Here is a 22355-nt window from a genome sequence, read left to right on the forward strand (position 1 = left end):
CAAGTTCTGTTCTGAAGGGAATTCATATGGTTTTCTACACAAACGTGACTGAAATGACTGTGAAAACATGATGAAAGAGAGAAATCTGATTCTGCACAAATAGCAGTCACAATGTAAAGTGAATGCGAGATTATTGAGGACTCCATTATTTCAGCTGATATTGTGCGTACACGGTGCATATACCAAAATGATTAAAGGCCCGCGTTTCATTATATCACCACACAGCAAAACCTGCAGAGCATGAGTAATTGCATCAGAGGAAAGTAGTGGAGGTAAATAGGTTGCAAACTTTGAATCCAGCCATGTCAGTCATTCAAGTGAAATAAAGCACGATTATTTCTTTTCTTTTTCTTTTTTCCTTTTTAAAGTTCAACACAGAGGTGGTACGAGATTAAGTGGCACAGTTTGGCTCCAGTTGTCCCCGCAGAGGGAAGGCTCGCTTCAGATCCAAAAATGTGTTTCTGATTGATCACCTTATTTTTTTTTGTATGAAAAATCCTTTCTATCTATTATGAGATTTCTCTTATCCAGTATTGCAGCGGGCCCATCCACTGCTCCTTCACAGTCAGCAGATCTCAACCTAATTGAGGGGACATTGCAGCCTGATGCATTCTCCAAAACACCAAAAGAGGGGATGGTCTTTGGGGGAATGGTTTTCCATCCCTCCAGTAGCTTTCCAGACACCTGAAAAATCAATGCCAAGGAGCACTGAAGATATTCCTGTGACACATGGTGGGTGAACACCTTTCTAAAACACTTGATGTTGTTTTTCCTCTCGCTGGTCACAAGCCTATAGCTTCTATTTGTTTACCAATTAGGATTTGAAATAAGAATTACATGACTAGATTGATAAATTAAAATATAATAATCCCATTTAAACAGCGCCATGTGTAGTAATTGCATTCATTAAGAATAGCGTGTGGTGAAATGCAGAAAGACACGCTCACAGTCGTGACAAAAACTTGCCATTACCGAGCAAATGATGGAACATAATGAGATGTCGGCATGCAAAATGTTACTCGAGGAATGATGTTCAGCCTGTTTCTGCTGTCTGTTCTCGCACTCGGTGAAACCCAGCGTGGAGATGGAATGTGACGTGCTATGACGATTTGCTTAATATGGCCAAATAAATGAGATTTTATAAACCTTCTCTTGCCAGAGCTCATTATTGTCAGACAACATCCGTGATAGATTGGCCGTATGGCAGGTTAGAGTGCTGTTGTATCAGGCAGAGAATGTGAGCTGTTGCTTGGGTTTCCCTCTTCCTGCAGTTTACAGGATTAAAATGTCATTTATAGTGTGGGGAGTTATATTATGATGGCTACACTAAGTTTTAAGCTGGTGTAAACCTTCTGACCACAATCTGCTTTTACATTTTTATATTACTCACCAAGCAAGCGTGCCTATCTGCACTGCACATACTGTAAATCATACTGATAACAGCCGTCATTTTTTGATCTTAGTAAAAGCTAATATGTGAGATGAATGTGCAGAAATCAGACGACTGTAGAAGTAAAGCTCAGTTTTCCCTCCAACTAGGTGTTTCATATAAATATGAAATGACTGTACACAGCACTGAAATAACTCCTAAAAAACGAAATGTTTCATGTTTTGTGCTCCATTAATTTTGGCAGAAAGTCATTCACTGGCAAATCAGTTTTTAGTATGCTATCCTGCAAACCGGAGGGCACTGAAATTCCATTTTAATCCTTTTTTTAGGCACAAATATTCAGATATTTATGAGCATCCTTTGTGATGAACTGTGTCCTACAGCTGTTGTCTCTGACATCTCGTATGGACGTCTGGGGATATCGGAAACATGTCATCCGTTCAAAGCAATTCTAATATAAGCTCAGTGGGATTTTAAGCATGCAAGAGACTGTGGTGGAGTGTAAGACTGTTGAGGCATAATTCTAGGGGTGCTCAGACTTCATACATCTGCTTTACGTTTAACTGAAAAAAAATTCTCACTTTTTACTCTATTTAGGATTTTCCAGTAAAAAAAAATCCCAGTAATAGGATATATGGTTCAGTAATACACTGCAGCCCACCTATTGCCCACTGGGTAATTGGGCAATAGAGTGTGTCATGGATAGTTAAACAGTTATCCCACCAGTGATCCAGGGTCTGATGACTAAAGGCTTCATTTAAACCAGAAGGTCCTAAATGCCTTTATTTCCTGTGTGAGTTTTTTTAAACAAAGATTGATGCTCCAGCTGCTCAAGAATAAACTAAACCAGCTGAGTGACTTTATCCAAGCTAGTGACCCACTAAGAAAAAAAAATGAATACAGTCAGTGCGGCTGTTGCTCTGAGACACACAGAGGCAGAGCTCTCAGGGAGACAGAGCTGAGGAAACAGGCTCAGCGTGCAGGCGAGGTCCCGGGCCTTTTTCATTGTTATCTGACGCGATCGGGGCGCATCTTCAAAGCTGAGGAGATAAAGAGACCGCAAAGACTGAATGGACTCCTGCCTTCACAACGACAGATTGCCGATAAAGGAGACAACTAGGACCAGCCTCTTATCTGCTTTGTTATATAACTAAACGATCAGTTTAGCGGCATTGTCACCGAGCTGCTGCCTGTGGAGATATCTCAGCAGAGAGCCAGTCCCACAGGTTTGGCGCTTTCTCTCGGAAAGCTGTCTGTCTGGTTATTTGGCACCTAGCTGACATGACGCAGGACTGTCATTCTTCAACTACTAGATGGTAGACTACACCAGCGAGTAAAAGCTTATCCTACTGGAAAGCGTTTGGATAGTAAACACCCTTTAGAAGTACTTATTTTTATATTTAATATCTATGTGTGGGGATCAGTTGAATTCTTTTCTCTGGGCCTGTTCGCCCTCTCCACAGCTTCCTCGCAGCTTGTTTTGGCATATTTGCATGTGAACGAGGCGACAATCGGCCTTAATTGTGTTGCTACTGTAACGCCTTTGATCTGTAATGTTTGAAGTGCCTGTGCCAAACGCTGGTTCTTGGGTAACTGGCGCCAGCGCTGGCCGGGGTATCAAGCACATGTCAATATGAAACCACTGGAGACCATTGTGTTCGCCATCTGATTGCAGTGGGAGCTTGAGGGTTACAGGCACAAATGTGACGAGAGCGTTAGAAATGGCTCCCCAAATTTAGGTGCTGCCCACACCATCTTGTTTGTTAAATGTTGCTTTCTGCCTGGTTACTATCAGACGTCTCTTAGGGAATTATTGTTTACGCTTCCATCTTGTTAGCAAACTGGATAAGCAGGGAGCTCAGAGGCCCAGCCTGTGATTTCAAATGGAACTGTCATGAGAAATTGAGCAAATACACCTTTCCTCCTTAACAAAGCACCATAACTGTTTATTTTTTGCGCGTAAAATTGTCAGAAACAGCTACTAAGTATAACTGAAAATGTACACAATTTGTTTTAACAGTGTTTCCATTTTTATTACTTTATATCGTTTATATTCATGTTTTCATTTTCTTCAGAAACTACTTAACTGAAAGTAATAAAGACCCACTTACACAAATATCAGTATCGAAATATACTTTAGTGCAGAATAATTATAATGTGCGTAATATAATTATCACTAAAGTGTGGGAAGCGGTTTGGGTTAACTGTCATAATTTAAAGAGAATTGGGTAACTTCAAATTCCATGTGCTGTAAAAGTAATAAAAAAGGGTTCAAAATGTAACAATGTTTAATCACCTAAAGTGAAAGTTGCTAAAGCTCATACACTGTGAATCCTGACTTAATGAATCTAATAGTATTATCTAAAAGGAAAACTGAGCTGTAGCTTAGTCTACTGTCTGCACGCGCAGCAACCTGATTTAGCGCCAAAATGCCTGTTAGAAACAACATGGGTCCTTTAATGTTTGTTTTTTTCAGCTGAAATATTAACAAAATATCATCCATGTAAGCAACTATATTTATACAAGTAGCAAATGCTGAAATATCATTTTGAGTGAGGCTCCTAATTTCACTTTGAGTTCAGAGAAATGCAAGGACTCAAAAGTTTCCACAGACTAGATGGCGCCAGGTCTTGACACACTCACAGGATATGTAAAGTCATTATCCCACAATCATTGGAATCGATCAGGCATTAACAAGGGTCCCTACATATGCAAATACGACCTGACCCCCCAATAAAAGCCGACCGTGGCCAGCACAGGCCCTCTCAAACTTGGCGGATTTACATGTCACAGCTCCACTGTGAACATGGTGAAATACTTTTCTGTGGACTGGCTGGCCCAGAACCATCACAATAACATTCAGGGGCACTGTGCTGACATGGACACGACCCTTACCTGCAAACCTCACATTCCCTGCATGGTGCAGCCAAGCCCACCGCCCATTGGCAAAGGTTACCTGCAGATAAAGTCCAAAGCAGTTAAACGCTTCGAACACTCGGGGCCAGCGGAGAGCTGCGAGGCCGAGGACTCAACACTGTGCTCGCTGGATTCATCAAGCTGCACCCCACCGAGTAAGTACCCAACATCTCCTGGCTTTAAACAGCATAGTCGAGCTTTACGCAGAAGATGAGTTTGTAACGGTTTTCCTTCTTTTAGTTTGTGACGTCAGCGAGTACCTCTGCGGGTATGAGAGCGACCGAGTTTCCCCGGATAGACTCTCCGTGGACGAGGGGAGAAAAGACGCGGGACCCCAACGCCGAGTTCGCACAAAGTTTTCGTCCGAGCAGATCAAAAAACTGGAACGGATATTCATCAAACAGAAATATTTGGATTCCGGGGAGAGAGAGAAGACGGCACAGAAGCTGAACCTCACAGAAACTCAGGTGAGACGCGCCAGTAAACTCTTTGACATTTGGATTTATGAAGACGCAGACATCTCCAATTTGCTCAGTGCTGCGGATGCTGACTGAACTGTTTTTGTTTTTGTCGTGTCAGGTGAGGACCTGGTTTCAGAACCGAAGGATGAAGCTGAAACGGGAAGTCCAAGACTATCTCACTCCCCCAGTCCCGCCGGTCATTTTTCAGCCTCTGTCTCCGGTTCAGTACCACAGCATGGCTGGACATCTACCCCATTACTCTCCTACGGGCCATCCCTTTTACCCATTACCTGTCCCGCAGCTGCTCCACCATCAGCACATGCCTCCTCACTACCCTCATCGAACAATGATACACCACCCACATTTCTACTGAGGAACTGTCACTTTAGAGACTTCTCTTTACACAAATGAGCCGAAGATGCGCAATCAAAGTTGTTTTTTTTATTTGTGTGATTTTAAATATCTGTATACAATGAAAACTTTTTGTATGTAATTAAAGAAACATCTATTTATTTTTAATAAATTTATCCCTTAAGCTTCAGCAGTTGACTTCTTTGTTTTTTCTATCTCTGTCCAGATTATAAGGATTAAGCTGATGATACATCTTTATTGCAGTATTAGTTCCACATAAATAGCTCATCCTGTCTTTCATCATAAAGGAGGGCGGGTCTGGAAGGACTCAAATTCAAATTTCAAATTCAAATTTTATTTGTCACACACACACACAACCATACACAGTATGACATGGGGGTGAAATGCTTGTAGCTGTACAATGCCCGACCATTAAATGACAGAAGAAAAGTTTTACAATATTTACAATTTACAGTTTACTACAAAAATTTACAAATTAACTTAGGAATTTACAGTAAAGAATGTGCAAATAGCAGAAGAGATTATAAAGATAAGGATTATAAATTATAAGAATTATAGGATTATAGGAAATGTGTGGTGGTGCGTGTGGTGACGTGTGTGAGAGTCCAGTCTTATAGTGACGTGTTTGGGAGAGTCCAGTCCTACACCTGGTTCAGGCCCCGAATAGCCTGGGGGAAGAAGCTCCTCCTCATTCTCTCTGTTTTGGCCTTAAGGGAGCGGAAGCGCTTCCCAGACCTCAATGACAAAAGGGGGCTAAAGGTCACATCGCATCACTGTATCTCCTCTGATTTGACCATATACACAAATAACAATAGATTAAATCAGGATTCCACAACGCGTCCTGGAAACCCTAAATGACGTCACTTTCTTCTTGTTTTTGTTGCTACAAAGGTCAAATTTATAACAAAAGACACCCCCCATTCATACTGACTTTAACCCTCCTCTGTAATTAAAGACTGAACATGTTTGTCCCCACTACTGCACTTCAAATGCAAGGTAACGGGGAGATCATGGTTAACAATTAGTCCTAATTAGGCCTCTCATTGAAGAGTTTACACTTACCACTGGGGCTCCGACCTGGCTCCAGAGAGTCTGGAGCTTTGTATGGCCAAGGGATCTAGAGGTTAAAACCTGATTGTGTGATGACATCTGGAGATAGTGAGCTCGATTCGAAACTAGTCTGAGATAATTCAATGAGGGGGTCGAGGGCTCCTCTTTAAACTCGTAAATTTACGACAGTTTTTTTTTTCTCTTTTTGACATTTCAATTCATAACCCATGTTGTGTAAGAACGAAGGAATTCACTGGTTGATATAAACGTGCTATAAATGCTCAAATGTTTTGAATTAAGCTCGGCAAAAATGCAAAACAACAACCTGCAGGTTCCCTGCTGTGTGAGGTTTCAAGCTGGCCCGAGGCAAACATCTCAGTCAGCAAAGATCAAAGAAACTTTCTCACTTTCTGTCGATGTTTTCTGACTACGGTCACACACACACTCACCCGGTCCCACCCTGACAAAGGCATCATCACCAGGTTGCTCAATGCGCATACAACATGCGCTAAAGAGCCACCTACACCCTTGATCACCTGAAAAAATATAACAATATATATATATATGTGTGTGTGTGTGTGTGTGTGTGTGTTGATGGTTGATAAGTTGATGGTGGTGGTGGGTAGTTGATGGAAACATTGCGTAACTGTATGGATTTTTCTTCTTGACCGAAGGCGGTTAAACAAGTCACACCTCCCACATTTAAAGTTATTCTCATCGCATTTAGTGGCGGATACAGACATGATACTCTTTATGCAGACATCATTCAGTTTGAAATGCCAGGTAAATGAGAGTCAGACTCAGTGGCGCCAGGGCATCCCAGCACGACCTGAGAAGAAGTAGAATCCTGCCTCTATTAACCTCAATTACAACCGCCATCAAGTCCCCATTGTTCCTGTGAGATCGCTTTGCATATGCAAACAAAGAAGTGTGCCCCTCCTATATAGCGGCCAAGAGTCATCCATACAAACACATACTGCTTCAACCGCTGCTTCTATCCACTATGGCCAACTTTTCTGTTGAGTGCCTTGCCAGGAGTTATTATGAGGAGATGACTCCACGGACAAAGGATGCCGCGCTTCATTCGAGAGATCTCAGTGAAATCGTGGAATTTACAAAGGAATCAAGAAGTCGATACTCTGCAACATCGCCAGACAGTAAGTTCACAGATAAACCTTTTGTTTTAAGAGCTGCCGTTGATAGGGCCTTTGTGTGCGTATTGATTTTTGACTAAATTAATTCAACTTCTCATCTTTCTCCCCCCAGACGGATGCGACAACTCTTCTGGGTCCGAGAGTGAAGTGGGAGATGACAGCGAAGGGGAGGCCACCCAGCAGAGGAGACTCAGGACCAAGTTCACATCCGAACAAGTTAGCAAACTGGAGCATACTTTCAGCAAGCAGAAATACCTGGGTGCTACGCAGCGGAGGAAAATCGCCGAGGAGCTGAATCTTTCTGAAACCCAAGTATGATACATGCATGCTTTCCTCAAGGCCTCCTCAGTGGCACTGCACAGCTTTCCACAAGCACAAGCTGACAAAGACTTTTATTACTATGTTGCCATCTAGTTACCCGATGTAATTCAGTAAATGTAAATCTGTTTCAAAGACTATATAAACATCATAAAAAGTCCCTTTGCTTTGTGTTTGTGCGTAAAGGATAGTACCTTATGGCCTTTTTTGCATCTCACAGGTGAAAACGTGGTTCCAGAACAGGAGGATGAAACTAAAAAGGGAGGTCCAGGACAGAAGGACGGAGTTCCTGACAGTGCAGACCTCTCTTCTGCCCCCGATGCTGTTTCAGCACCCATTCCTCACCGGACAGCTCCCCGCCAGCTGCGGCTTCTACCCGCAACTGCACCCGCTCCCCGCACCTCTGCACCATCACCCCTCCCACCCCGTTCTTCTGCCGCCGCCAAACTACTTCTGAGCTCCCAGAACTTTTATCCCCCAAATTTCTGTCTAGAATCTAGATATTCCTCCCCTCATTGCTCTCTCTAAAAGAGAGATTTTAAAAGTTGTGAATATAATTGCTTTTATTATGTCTGAAGCACTGCACTGGGTATGTTTTGATGTTGTAAGTATCATTCAAATAATGGAAATAAACTTGCTGCAAGTTTTTATGGTTTATGGCAAAAATAAAACAGAATTAAAGTCTTTAAACTGCTTGTGATGGGTTTTTTTTTCTGTTTTCGACTTCAGGTTCATAGATCGTCATTTTACATGCGCACACTTAAACAAGTAAAACACAAACCACCACCTTAAAAATTCACATAGATTTTGGGCAAATTTATGTAACATTTTAGAAGAATGTAAAATCATGAATACAAGTTTGTAAATGAGAAGAGAGGTTAAAGGTTTGGCTAAACCCTGATAGATATCCGGGGGAGGGGTGAGACAGTGTGTCGTGTAGAAGCTGTTGTTTTCAGTTTGGATGAAAAGCACACAATAACAAGATGGTTGAATGTCACACAATTCAACCATCCTGTGTGTTGCCATTTATTTCAACAGGAACAAAGTGTGCAGTTCAGTGCGCTTCTCCTCATCATACTGCAGTGTTTCTATCAGTGCCCCTCTCTCACTCCCCTTCTCTCCTGGTTTCCCAGCCTTGACAAGCAGCTGGGCAGTTTTCTAACATCCTCGTTGATACAGAACATGTAGCGACATGAATCGTGTAACGACAATGACAGGCCCGTCTGTCTTCTCCGTCTTGTAAATGCAACGACGTGAAGTTGTTGTCCCCTGCTTTTGCCGCTGGCATTGCTCCACGCTGAGCCTGTCCTCCGCTGGTTGTAGATTTTACTTGTTCAAAGGGATATCAGAGCGGATCTAACCGCGAGATCATTGAGCTTCATTGAGATCTATTGTATGACCATTCAGCTGTTCGCACTTACTTGAAAGACAGAGGGAAGGCGCCACTGAGTCTGCCAAAGGTGTATATTGGCTCACCTTAAAGTCATTAGTTGGCTCCAGCTAAATACAGTTAGGTCCATAAGTATTTGGACAGGGGCAGTTTTTTGCAGTTTGGCCTCTGTACGTCACCACAGCGGATTTGAAATCAGGCAACCAAAATGTGATTGAAGGGCAGACTTTGAGCTTTAAGGCAGAACTGTTCAAGAAAGACATAGTTTTTTTGTCCACAGGACCCCATTTCTAGAGGTTCAGAACTCATGGGACCAACTAGCATTATTTTAAATATGTGACGATGTGTTTCATACATGGATGAAGATGCTTTGGAGTCTGTAACTGCCTGAAGTCTGTCCATGGACATCACTGAATGCTGTTTTTTCTTCCTTCATATGCTCGGCAATAGGCCTTTGCTGCAGTTGTTTCTGTGGCTTCAGTTTTGTCTTCAGTAACTAAAAAGCATGATCTGTTAGACTGAGATCAGGTGGCTGACTTAATTGTTGGAGAATATCAAATATTTATTTGCATTAAGAAACTCGTGAGTTGCTTTTGCAGTAATCTTTGGGTTTTTATCCATTTACTGCTGTCTGATTCGTTTAGCAGTATTTGCTTGTATCTGAGCAGAGACTATAGCCATTCAGAATAAACACCAGTGGCAGCCCTATGTCATAACAATGTGTCCACCATGTTGAACAGATGGTGTGCTTCCAATCAATTTTCTTCTCTATACTTTGCTAATAATGGGAAGTTAATCTCTCCTGATCTGAACTCTTTGAGATGTTTTCTGGTAAACTCTAATCTATAATCTATCATCTGAACTCTAGAATCTACTCCTCATATTTAAAAGAAACTCCTGGTGATCAGACTCGTGATGTACGTGGATTATTGGCTGGCTCTACATTCAGCAGCACACAGGATTTTCTTAGTTATTTGGCAGGGCCTAAAGCCAGCGCACACAAACAATCACCAAAGAAAATAAATGCTGTCATTTCCCACCAGGAGGCACAATTATGAAAAAAGGGATGATTAGACCTGCAAGCATCAGTAACTAGAATAATGAGAAGGACACATTCATTTAAAGGCTTACTGGACCGCTATTTATGCTGTGCCTCTGTTCAGTCCTCCAGACAGAGGAACGCCTCAGTCTGCAGCATTAGCAGGGATAGTTCCTAGTTGAGACATCAACATCAATCAATGATCCATTGTGAGAGGGCAAAGATGTGGTGAATTAAATGACAATGAGTGTTTCCCTGATACCTTTTGAAAAAGGTGAGTAAATAGGTGAAGAGGTGTCAACAGTGGCTGCAGATAGACTGATAGGAGTCCTATTAATGCATTTATCCAAGAACTCCAGCTAATTTTGCCCGCTTCCCTAAACCTACACAAGAAACAGCTACTTTTACACTAAAAGAACAACTTTTTACTAATGAAATGTGCTTGACACAAGATTTAAAAAATGTGAGATCAGTAGTTATCAACCTTTCTGGTTTGTAACCCCTTTGAAAAATACCAAGGGTTCATAATTATTAGTTTTTAAGTCAAGCTTTAAAAAAGGTCAAAATGTTTCATTTAATTTGCTTTAAGTTTGAGGACAAGGAGGTGAAACCTATCATTATTACAGTGCTTCACAGCTTAACACATTCCAAAATAAAAGCAAAAACGTTTGATGCACATACTTAAAAAAAAACCCTCTTATATGCTTAATTATGTCATGACCCAGATTTTGACTCTCATGAATGGCACCAGCCCCTAGAAATCATATTTTTTGCCTTTTAAAGTTCACTACGTTTACAGTGAAGTGTCCGTGTGATGCTGTGGGTGGCATTTAGATGGCATGGTCTGGCTCTATCAGCCACAGCACTTTACAGGGCAGCACTACAGCGAATCGATTCAGTGCCATTATGCTATGAGCAAACATTCCTCTCTGATGGACGAGCTTGCTTCCATCCACTGAGTAAGAAGGGCCGTTCAGCAGTTTGATTAGCATGAATTGGTTGTGGCCTTCACATTCTACAAATCTCCACTGCGGCGAGCGCCTATAGGAGATTTTTGATTGACACATTAGACAGTTCTCTCCGCTGCCAGCATCAACACATGCAATGACAGAAAATATTTTGAATAATCCATGCCTTGGAGCACTAAAACTATTCTGTTACCACTTGGTCAAATGACGCTTTCAGCCCTTTTTGGCTTGTGACCTCTTACAAAAAAGTAATAAAAAGCACTATAGTTATAGCTATAGTAAAGAGCAACCCTCCTCCATCAAAATCTTTCAGGTTATTTTATTAAAATATCCACTTTCTCATGTCTCTGAGGAAATCCCCGTATGAGTGTCTTCTCTTTCTCCCTGCTCATTTGATCTATCTCAGACTTGGCAGGTATATTGTTAGAGACCAGACTGTTAATTATTTTACGCCCCCTTTGATTTTTATGACCCTTTTAGTGGGCCTGTGAACCACTGCACTACACCACCTAATTGTATTTATAGTCAAAACAAGTTTCACCTCAACCAGAGAAATGCTATTTTGCTTTTTTTTTTGCTACCTTTTAATGTTTTGAAGAGTGAAAATGTAGCTTTAAAAAAGCAAAAATGATGGAAAGATTTATAAAAAGCAAAAAAAGGTCCTCTTTTATCGCATGAAATCAGCAATACTGAGATTTTATGAGCTCATATCATTTGTGCCACAAAAAACATGACTAGTTATTATTATGTAAAAGTCTGTACTGTATGATTAAGTGTCCAATACCACAAAAACTTACAGTGCATGCAAATACTTCAAATCCAATGTTTAATGGCCCAACTTTCTTGATTCAGCAAATATTCAGGGCAAACACACATGAACAATAATGTCACAGAAATGCAATAAAACACATGTGATTAAGATCAAATTTGTGCTTTAATAAATAAATCAATAATAATCAGAGGGGCATAAAAATACCTGCATCCAGTGTATCACAGTCTGTGCTTTGCAGATTTTCTTTGTAAGCCCAAGACAGGCTGGAATTCCAATGTATGTGTGTGTGTGAGAGTGAGTGTGCGAATGCACACTTTGAGGTCAGCTGTCATGCGGAGAAGATGATGAAATGGCTGTCTGCCTGGTGGAATACCTCTGCAGCCCCATTTTCCCATGCCTTATGCCTCTTTAAAGTTAAATCTCAAAGAAGTATGTGCATAGGAAAAAGGAACAGCGAGTGCAACAAGCCCCACTGCCCCGATTCTGGACACTGGAACCTGGAGGGCAGGGATGACAAAAGGCATAAAGATGCATGACTGGATGCACAACACAAGAAATGACTCTTATATTCTTCTCCTGTCTGACTGGCTAAAATTGCATTACGTCCAGGTATTAAAAATACTGTAATATCGAAATAAAATGCACATACAGCAGTCATACGCTTTATAGTTGCCAAGATGTAGTTTTAATTAAAGGATTAAGTTTATAAAATGCGTGGAAGGCGTGAAGAGGACTTACCCCGTATAGATCTCCATGCATGTCTCCCAGGAAAGCACCTCCTGTTGGCCATTTATCCCTCCACAGGGACCTTGAAGATGTTTAACAAAGACAGAGTAGCTGTTGTGCGTGCTCACTCAGCACTTCTCCTCCCTCTTTGGTTTCAAGCCATGGCGACACATCTGGGAAGATGCCTGTAGACACTGAGAAAAACAAAAACAAACAAATTCTACAGTACAGTGGCATACAAAGGTTGGTTTCTTCTGCAAAAATACTTTGTCTTGTTTTGCTCCAAATCTTTCAGCTACGAGTGAACTTGTTACAGTTATTATCTCCTATCTGACACAAGCTGGACGCCAGAAGCAGCTCACGGAAGAAGGGAAATATTCAGGACGCCCTGTTCCTGATGGTGGAAAAGTTTCTTATCTGTTCAGGGTTTTTTTTTTTTCGTTCTCTTTCCCTCTCCCAGAAGAGAGGCCCCCGTGCTTTTTAGAACTCAAGGTCTCTAGACAAGGACTCTCAGGGTGTGCTGAAGTGAGACGCTGACGCACACACACACACGTGCACAGGTTGTGTGGTGTGTAGCTGAGGGAGTGTTATGGCATGTCAAGGCCGGTGCACCGGGCTGAAGATGAAACTGCTCTCTTTTCTCTGAACCACTGTGTTTGCAGCGCTTGTGGGCAGCAGTCGTATATCACACGTTTTGGTAAAGAAAGATCTATCTTTAAATGAGCACCCTGGACCAGCTGAGGTCACCTCACATCCCAACGTAGCTGAAAAAAAAATGTCTGGCAAAAATGCCGCTAATGAGCACTGAAAGTTACTTAGAAGCATCTCAGTGTTGAGTCTCAGCCTTGTTGTGTGTGTATGACGTTTTTAATAGAGCATAAATTTGTGTTGACCCAACTCAGTGTTTGAGGAAGCTGATATGCCGCATAGCGACAGGAGTCATTTATCTTGCAGCATTAAATCCACTCTTTTTCTTTCATGGCTCTGAATCACGTCTTCAAATCATCAGCTATGTTCTGATGTGGAGAGGATTCTTTTTTCTCTTTCTCTCTCTCTCTTTCTCTTTATATTTTATGTATTTAAGTTGTATAAATTTGATGTCATGAGAAGTTAATGAGTCCACAGTGCCGTGCACATCAAAGGTCTGGACATTTGATTGAGACTAACCAATTACTTTGCTTCTTGTTTTCTTGGTAGCAGCTGAGGAATCTATATTCATCAAAATGGATATAGATAAATCATTAAGAAATACATTAGTACAGCAATAAATCAATGGCTTTTTCTGATGAAAGGGTTTGCATGGCGGGGCATTTGGTTAGCACCGTTGCTTTCAATGGGTTGGCTCTTCAGTCTAGAGATATAGCAGTTAGATTCTAAACTCACCATAAGTTTGGGTGTGAGTTTGAATGATTATCTGTATCTCTGTGTTGACTCTGTGATTGGCTGATGACCCTTTTCAGGCTGTACCCTGCCCCAGCACAGATAGGCCCTAGTAGGATAAGCAGTTAAGAAAAACAGATCAATGATATTTGGTGTTTTATCAACTAGTGTTCACAAAAAACAAAAACAACAAAAAATTTTGATCATCTTTACTTGAACTGTGCAGATATTATGTTCTAGTATGTTTTCGCCACAAGAAAACAGACTGACGACCCGTCCAGGGTGTACCCCACCGCTAACCCTATAGTGGCTGGGACAGGCTGAACCCCACCCATGACCCTGATAAGGATAAGTGGAAGTAACACACATTTCTGGCACAACTTCACCGACTTCCAAGGTGCATGGAGAAGATAAGGATCTAACTACACAGAGACTCCAGCAACACTTAAAAGTAATGAGAAAAAACTTTGTTAAGTGACCTTTTTCACTTTTTTTGTCACTTAATAAAATTGTTTCTCATTATTTTTCAGGATAAGTGGAAGAGAATGAAAGGATGGATGGATGTTTTAGCCACATCCAAGTTCTGAAACTGTTTCTAACTGGTCAGACACATTAATCCTCCACACCACCACTTGGTGGCAGCAGTCTCAAACGTTGACTGGCAGCAGCCTGAGGTCACTGTAAGTATATAATGTAATAGTGTCTATTTGTTTTAAAGCAAATAACTTATAGGTAAGGGTTACAGTATATACAGTGCAAGGAGTCATACTGCACTGAGGTGAACTGAGAGGTTCTGGTAGCTCAGCACTTTTGTCTGTTTTTTTTTTTTTGGGTGAGATAACCACAACAGCATTCAGTCAAGGTCGGACGGGCTGTGGAGTATTAGTGCTCCGATTGTCAAATATGCAGTTATCAGTTTCTCTTATCAATATGTGCCTTACTTGCAGTGATTTAAGGTACAGGATCCTCTACTTAAAAGGCTTTTCAAACAAGGCAAACAAGTGTACTCTATACTCCAGCAGTTCCCTCTACATCAACATGTCAAACTCATTCCCACCGTGTCTCACGAGGGCCTGCATGCTTTTAATTGGGTGTACTTTAACATGCGGCTTTTAAAATCCACTCTTGTTTTCTTCGTCTTCTTTTTTTTCCCCTTTCTTGCAGAGTGTTCCGTTTGAGAAGAGCGGATTTGCAGAGTTAAGCAGAAATGTCTCGCTCTGCACAAAAAAGGCAACAAAAGCTGCTTGTTCATCTAAACACATCTGTCGCGGAGCAGGAGCGGGTTCTCTCAGAAGGCGAAACGAGGTTTTACATTTTGACACTTCGACAGGGTGAGAGTATGATGTTTCCAGAATCACAACACAACAAACACCTGTAGTTGTCTTTAAGCTTAAATTGGCAATTTGGGAAATCCATCATGTTCATTAGGGGAAAACAGAGGTTAGGTGCACTCTGTAAACACAGTGCTTGTCTCAAAAATACTACCTACTGTGCAGTTTTTATGTCTTTGTAGGAAAAAATGCAAATTACCTCTACATGTACACTACTGTAAGCATGTGCATCATAAAATAAACTATTATCATGCTTTAGTCAGGTGTCTCTAGTCAGACGGGAAAGTTGTCTTTAAGCAAGATTCAAGTGATTACTTTATAACAGGATCTGTGACTAAGGGCCCAATTCCCCTGCCATTATATTGAATTTCATTGTATTTTATTTGAAATTACAATGTAATTTTATTTAATTATGTTACATGTGTATTAAGTTATTTATTAGAAGTACCTTTATAAACTTAAAGGTAGGAACAAGAATACAAGTCACGTTTTTACAGGACATAAAGAAATAGTTTTGATTTTAAGTAGTTTGTCAGTAATTTTAGGTAATGCATGAGTAAATTAAATATTGCACATCTTTGGGTAGTTTACAGAGAAGGAGACACAAACTATTCTGTAAGTAATTTTTAGTACTGCATATGTAATTGTAATTCCCACTTAATTTCATGCTAATTTTGTGGAAAAACAAGAAATACTTCCCCTTGTTACATCCTAGGTAGACTGTACTTTCTGAGGCAAGGGCAGTATTATGGGGTGACTTAGCCTTGTCTAACTTCCAGCTTTTTAATAGGGAAGGAGTAACTCCTTTCTTCTATTTCCTTTTCAAAGTTATGTTTGAACAGTGATTGTGAAAGAAAGAAAATACGTTAGATTTCACTCCGTCATTATAAGCTCACATAAGCCTGCAGGCTTTGACTGTATTTTGTTTTTTTATTTTATTTGGTGAGGGACAACAGTCTGCTTTTGCTAAAATAAAGGGATGAGTAGAACATGAGTAGAACATGAGTAGAACATGAGTAGAACAGCCATCATAATGAACATAATGAGTATAAAAATGTTTTAGCTACCCTCTCCAGTGCAAACATTCCTCCGTCTAACCTCACAATACAAGAAAAGAAGGCCGTCGCTTCCCTGAGCAAAGACCAAAACATCACCATATTACTAGCTGTCAAGGAGAGGTGCACTGTTGTTCTAAACACAACAGATTATCGCACAAAAATGACTACACTCCTCAGTGACAACTATACCTATGAAGCCTTAAAACGAGACCCCACAAGCATCTACAAAAACAAAGTCATCAATTACCTACAACAGCTTGTAAAGGATAAAATCACTGACCGCCCTGTACAGGGAGCGCAGAATTATTAGGCAAATGAGTATTTTGTCCACATCATCCTCTTCATGCATGTTGTCTTACTCCAAGCTGTATAGGCTCGAAAGCCTACTACCAATTAAGCATATTAGGTGATGTGCATCTCTGTAATGAGAAGGGGTGTGGTCTAATGACATCAACACCCTATATCAGGTGTGCATAATTATTAGGCAACTTCCTTTCCTTTGGCAAAATGGGTCAAAAGAAGGACTTGACAGGCTCAGAAAAGGCAAAAATAGTGAGATATCTTGCAGAGGGATGTAGCAGTCTCAAAACTGCAAAGCTTCTGAAGCGTGATCATCGAACAATCAAGCGTTTCATTCAAAATAGTCAACAGGGTCGCAAGAAGCGTGTGGAAAAACCAAGGCGCAAAATAACTGCCCATGAACTGAGAAAAGTCAAGCGTGCAGCTGCCAAGATGCCACTTGCCACCAGTTTGGCCATATTTCAGAGCTGCAACATCACTGGAGTGCCCAAAAGCACAAGGTGTGCAATACTCAGAGACATGGCCAAGGTAAGAAAGGCTGAAAGACGACCACCACTGAACAAGACACACAAGCTGAAACGTCAAGACTGGGCCAAGAAATATCTCAAGACTGGTTTTTCTAAGGTTTTATGGACTGATGAAATGAGAGTGAGTCTTGATGAGCCAGATGGATGGGCCCGTGGCTGGATTGGTAAAGGGCAGAGAGCTCCAGTCCGACTCAGACGCCAGCAAGGTGGAGGTGGAGTACTGGTTTGGACTGGTATCATCAAAGATGAGCTTGTGGGGCCTTTTCGGGTTGAGGATGGAGTCAAGCTCAACTCCCAGTCCTACTGCCAGTTTCTGGAAGACACCTTCTTCAAGCAGTGGTACAGGAAGAAGTCTGCATCCTTCAAGAAAAACATGATTTTCATGCAGGACAATGCTCCATCACACGCGTCCAAGTACTCCACAGCATGGCTGGCAAGAAAGGGTATGAAAGAAGAAAAACTAATGACATGGTCCTCCTTGTTCACCTGATCTGAACCCCATTGAGAACCTGTGGTCCATCATCAAATGTGAGATTTACAAGGAGGGAAAACAGTACACCTCTCTGAACAGTGTCTGGGAGGCTGTGGTTGCTGCTGCACGCAATGTTGATGGTGAACAGATCAAAACACTGACAGAATCCATGGATGGCAGGCTTTTGAGTGTCCTTGCAAAGAAAGGTGGCTATATTGGTCGCTGATTTGTTTTTGTTTTGTTTTTGAATGTCAGAAATGTATATTTGTGAATGTGGAGATGTTATATTGGTGTCACTGGTAAAAATAAGTAATTGAAATGGGTATATATTTGTTTTTTGTTAAGTTGCCTAATAATTATGCACAGTAATAGTCACCTGCACACACAGATATCCCCCTAAAATAGCTAAAACTAAAAACAAACTAAAAACTACTTCCAAAAACATTCAGCTTTGATATTAATGAGTTTTTTGGGTTCATTGAGAACATGGTTGTTGTTCAATAATAACATTATTCCTCAAAAATACAACTTGCCTAATAATTCTGCACTCCCTGTATACCACCATCTGCCCAGGGGATGCTATACCCTGTATGTATGGTGTTCCAAAGAACTGCAAAGAAGGACCCCCATTCGTACCCATTGTAAGCAGTATAAAGTCAGCCACCTACAATGCTACTGCCCCTTGTGGGGAACGCACCACATCATATCAAAAACCCCACCGACTTCACCAACATGGTCCAGAGACTTACACTGGATCCATAGTGTCCATAGTGCATACCTACAGCTGAGGCTGCCTTACCACCACATATTTTAAATGCAAAGAGGGTTTCTACAGACAAAAACCATGGATGAGCCATTGGCTCCCAGGTGTCACCTATTGTGGCCAACCTTTAGATGGAAGAAGTGGAAAGTAAAGGACTTGGCTCTTTTAAAGGGGCAGCACCTAGCCACTGGTACAGATACGTGGCTACAAGGATTTCACATCAAAATCCAAACCAAAGAAGGAGAAGCCTTCACTGCTCACATCAACTCAGTGGATAGAAACATAAATTCACCAGGGAAGACACAAAGGATAATAGTTTGCTGTTTCTGGACTGAGCTGTGCACATTGAGGGAAATGGAAACCTTAACACTGAAGTTTACCGGAAGCCCACACACATGGACCAGTACCCACTCTTTGATTCCCACCACCCTGTGGAACACAAACTTGGGGTATCAGGACCCTGCAACACTGGGCAGAAAACACTCCTTCTAAGCCAGAAGGGAAAGAAATGAAACACACACACACACGTAAAGAAAGCTCTTTTGGGCTTTCATCAAATCAGCAAAGATGCACAGTTCAGGTCAGATGAAGAATCCAGAGTCCAGCTGATTTTGGAGAACCCCTGACTTTTAAATTTGCACAACCACTAAGTCAGCATGGTAAGAGATTCATCTGATAAAGTGAGACAATAGCTTCACTGAAACAAAACAAAAAGTGTACATTTCAACTATCTTAAGTAGATATGATATCACATCAACTCTGGGCACATTAAGGCTCCTTTTTCAATCAAAAAAAGCATGGTTGACTGGAAACTCCAGCAGATGTTTGCCTGCTGGAAGAATTCAAAAGTTACAGGAACATTTTACTGGGAGAATGCAACAGAGTGTAGCAATATATATAAGAAAAGGTCCATTAGTGTAAAAAATCAGTGCGGTACACATCAGCATCAGAGTTGAGACGCTTCTCTGAGCCGCCCAGTAATTCTGATAGCTTGTCAGTCCGACTCAGGATTTTCTTTGGACAAATAAAATTGACAGAGTGCTCATTTCAGTTTATTTTCAGGTTACTGCACTCTCTGAAAACTCATTACCATCTCATGACTCACTTCACAATATTGTTCTAAAACTGCAATTTTAGAGACGTTCGTTACTCTTTTGTGTGTGTGCGTTGTTATGTCATTTGTCAGAATTAGTTCAGAGTTAGCCTTGGGTTATGCTACTTTTTTCTTTTCTCTGTCTTTCTTTTATTTTTAATACATCATTTTTAGCTTGGGGAAAATGTTCTCTGTAATTTGGCCCTGTAGTCAAGGATATTAACACAAAACAGATGAAAAATACTGTATAATGTGACAAAAACATGCCAATGGAAGCAGAAAAAGATATATAAAAAATTGAAAGGAATAAAACTGAAAAGGCTGTGAAGTATTGAAAGGTGTTTAGATATTTTTACATTGGAAAGCATTGCTCTTGTTTTTTTCTTCTCCAGTATTCTAATTCTGATTCTGATGAAATTTAAAACAAAAAAGTTGTTTTTAAACAGAATGAAGACCATCTTTCAGCTGCTCCCTTAGTTCAGAGGTCACCGCACCAACTGTGGATCTGCATCTTTTTGATTGGGTGCAGATTTTGACACCAGATTCTCTTCGCGAGGCAACCTTCACAATCACTTGGGCTTGCGATGCCCTTTGACTGGGTATGTGTCTCCTCGCAGGCCTACACCACAGAGTCACCAGCAAACCACCAAACATTTATGGTTACTGAATGAATATCTATAAATAACAAACCCCACTTAAAATCCCCTTTTTACTAAACTTACACATTTCTGCTAAATATAATCATAAAAACAACCATTAAGAAAACATTTTCCTCTCTAACTGCGAGTGTGTGAGTTTTACTGCAAATGCTGATTAAAAGAAAATCCAATCTTTAGGGGAAAAAGATATTTTGTTCGAACAAAACAAAATTTAATTAAATCAAAAGCAAAGGAAATGTCTGTAGTCCCAGTTACCGACAATTTGGTCACCTTTCCCCCAGTACATGGATGAGGAAGTGGGCAAAAATGTTTTCGATTAATAATGGCAAAATAAAAAACTAAAACTAACCCAGATTTTTTAAGAGGAATTCTTTTGAAGAAAAAATGAAGTGAAACAAATAAAGTCACCGTGGCAACTGTTAAACTGAAGTCAATTCAACCCTATTTTATGCAAAAATTCAACCCTATTACAAAAGGTGATTATCTAACTTTTACACAACAGGATTTGCTTTACTAGCAGCAAAACATTAAAAAAATGATTTAAAAATTAAATATCTGAGACTTTTTTTCAGCCAGGATACAGATACTTGCTGGACCTCTCCTGTTACCTGTCAACTTCAAAACAAGGGTAATAACCTCATACACTCTCCTGGACAAACACTTGCTTGCCTTGTTTTTGGTTAAAGCAGAAGCTTTGTTGTAATTAAGTAGCACCATGCTGAATTAATTCACAGTGAAGCCCAAAAATCTGCTTCGGTCTGAAAATGTGTGATTTTCGTGAGACTGATACTCCCTCTTCCCTTTGCATCTCTCAACAGTTAGCAAATTTTAACTTCTCCTCCCATCATTTCCCCGTGCTGTGCTTTGGTGCATGATGCTGGAGACACAGTGAAACAGATGGGGACAGGGAGGGTGGGGGGGACTTAGTGCCCCCCCAAATGGGGCCCAATCTGCATCAGGAGCAGGGACTGACAGAATAAGGCCACAGGGTGGAGAGACAAGCACTGCAACCAGATCCTCCTGGGAGTTGGGCCACCACGAAGCCACCTGGTTCCCAATAGGGGGCTTGTGAGTTCAAGCATCCATGGCCAAAAGTTCTCCACGCCAGCTCTTCTCTTCTGTTCTGCATAGGTGTGTTTGTGCCTGACAGAAGGAGGAGGAGGAGGAAGTTGATGAAGGATGAAGAGGGGAGGGAAGGAATGGTCAAGGATAAGAATGAGCAGGAGGCAAAATGCACTTCTGAGCCCTGGCTGTGAACATTTTCACTGCAGACCCTAATCTGACATTTAAATAAGTGTCTCCTGCTTAATTTTACTGCTTCTATGTTTTGTAAATTGCCTCTGCAGGTGTGTGTTTGTAGTAGGTAATGGAAACCAGACGCTGTTTGACCGCTAGCCTTTTTTTTCCTCTACGATTCCTAATTCATAAGCTAATGCCGTTCAAGGCTGGAGATAACGCTGCCTACCACAACCCCCCCCCTCTCTCCCTCTCTCTCTGGCTGTTTACTGGCTCTGACAGGGTTGCTGACAGAGAGAGCAGAACTCTAAACATGAGCTCTGTTTGGTGGAGGCTTCTTCTTCCTTTTGTTCTCTCCATTCATGAGCCGTTCATCCCCCCATTTCTCCTGGAAATATTGCTGTAAAAAGCTAGACATTTTACATCAGTGGACATGATGCAATTAAAAAGTTAGACAAGCAGTAAAAAGGGACACTGATAGTGCTTCATGTCACCACTGTGATACCTTTGGGCTCACTGCCACCAATAACAGTGATTCCTATGAAATTAAATTGAACTATCAATTTGAAATGACGTCCTCTTTGTGTCCTTGTGACTTGCACTTTTCTCTCCCAGTCTCTTCCTGCCTGTCTTCCTCTCTTTCTCTCTCCCTGAAGGTGGCTCAATCAGATGACAACAGTGGCTGTCTGCCGTTGTCAAAAGACATTTCAATTTGGCGGCCCTCCCACGAGTCCGGGCACATTACCACTTCAAAAGGCTGCGAGTCCCCAGGTCGCTCCCAGTGAGGCTGGCCTAGTACACGCCCCAACCAGCACCACCCCCACCCCACTCCAACCTGCTGTTCAGCAATGCTGATGAGGGCCCAGGCCCCGCTGAGCACGCTTGTCTCTCCAATCTAAACAAGATTCTGTGAAGGAGGAGCGGGAGGATGCTTTGTTATTCCTCAGAATAGAACGATGTCTTTATTCAGGTTAGGCGGG

The 22355-nt window shown here is 41.4% G+C and overlaps 2 protein-coding genes and 1 long non-coding RNA gene across 3 annotated transcripts; 2 read left to right on the forward strand and 1 right to left on the reverse strand.

The window, feature by feature from the left end:
* Positions 1 to 1271: 1271 nt before the first annotated feature.
* On the forward strand, positions 1272 to 5308 carry vox (ventral homeobox). Its single transcript, XM_040044641.1, has 3 exons — positions 1272 to 4461; positions 4547 to 4773; positions 4886 to 5308. The coding sequence occupies exons 1-3, from the start codon at positions 4197 to 4199 to the stop codon at positions 5138 to 5140; spliced, it is 747 nt and encodes a 248-aa protein (XP_039900575.1). The 5' UTR covers positions 1272 to 4196; the 3' UTR covers positions 5141 to 5308.
* A 1951-nt stretch (positions 5309 to 7259) lies between these two features.
* On the forward strand, positions 7260 to 8162 carry vent (ventral expressed homeobox). The gene is made up of 3 exons (XM_040044734.1): positions 7260 to 7346; positions 7434 to 7655; positions 7882 to 8162. Exons 1-3 carry the CDS (start codon positions 7260 to 7262, stop codon positions 8116 to 8118), a joined length of 546 nt encoding a protein of 181 aa, XP_039900668.1. The 3' UTR covers positions 8119 to 8162.
* A 2612-nt stretch (positions 8163 to 10774) lies between these two features.
* Positions 10775 to 13147, reverse strand: LOC120741744. The gene is made up of 2 exons (XR_005697681.1): positions 12569 to 13147; positions 10775 to 12327 (listed from the first exon to the last, which is right to left on the reverse strand). It is a non-coding gene; the product is annotated as an uncharacterized LOC120741744 (long non-coding RNA).
* Positions 13148 to 22355: the final 9208 nt, after the last annotated feature.

This window comes from Simochromis diagramma, unplaced genomic scaffold (genome assembly GCF_900408965.1).
Source record: "Simochromis diagramma unplaced genomic scaffold, fSimDia1.1 OVJJ01000486.1, whole genome shotgun sequence".
NCBI classification, from domain to species: Eukaryota; Metazoa; Chordata; class Actinopteri; order Cichliformes; family Cichlidae; genus Simochromis; species Simochromis diagramma.

What these genes read in the sequence shown, in the direction of transcription:
- vox (XM_040044641.1), top strand. Translation starts at nt 4,197, where the DNA reads ATGGTGAAATACTTTTCTGTGGACTGGCTGGCCCAGAACCATCACAAT. An exon ending in ATCAAGCTGCACCCCACCGA is followed by an intron (nt 4,462 to 4,546) that starts GTAAGTACCCAA and finishes TCCTTCTTTTAG; the next exon opens with TTTGTGACGTCAGCGAGTAC. An exon ending in TGAACCTCACAGAAACTCAG is followed by an intron (nt 4,774 to 4,885) that starts GTGAGACGCGCC and finishes TTGTCGTGTCAG; the next exon opens with GTGAGGACCTGGTTTCAGAA.
- vent (XM_040044734.1), top strand. Translation starts at nt 7,260, where the DNA reads ATGCCGCGCTTCATTCGAGAGATCTCAGTGAAATCGTGGAATTTACAA. An exon ending in CTCTGCAACATCGCCAGACA is followed by an intron (nt 7,347 to 7,433) that starts GTAAGTTCACAG and finishes AAATTAATTCAA; the next exon opens with CTTCTCATCTTTCTCCCCCC. An exon ending in TGAATCTTTCTGAAACCCAA is followed by an intron (nt 7,656 to 7,881) that starts GTATGATACATG and finishes TGCATCTCACAG; the next exon opens with GTGAAAACGTGGTTCCAGAA.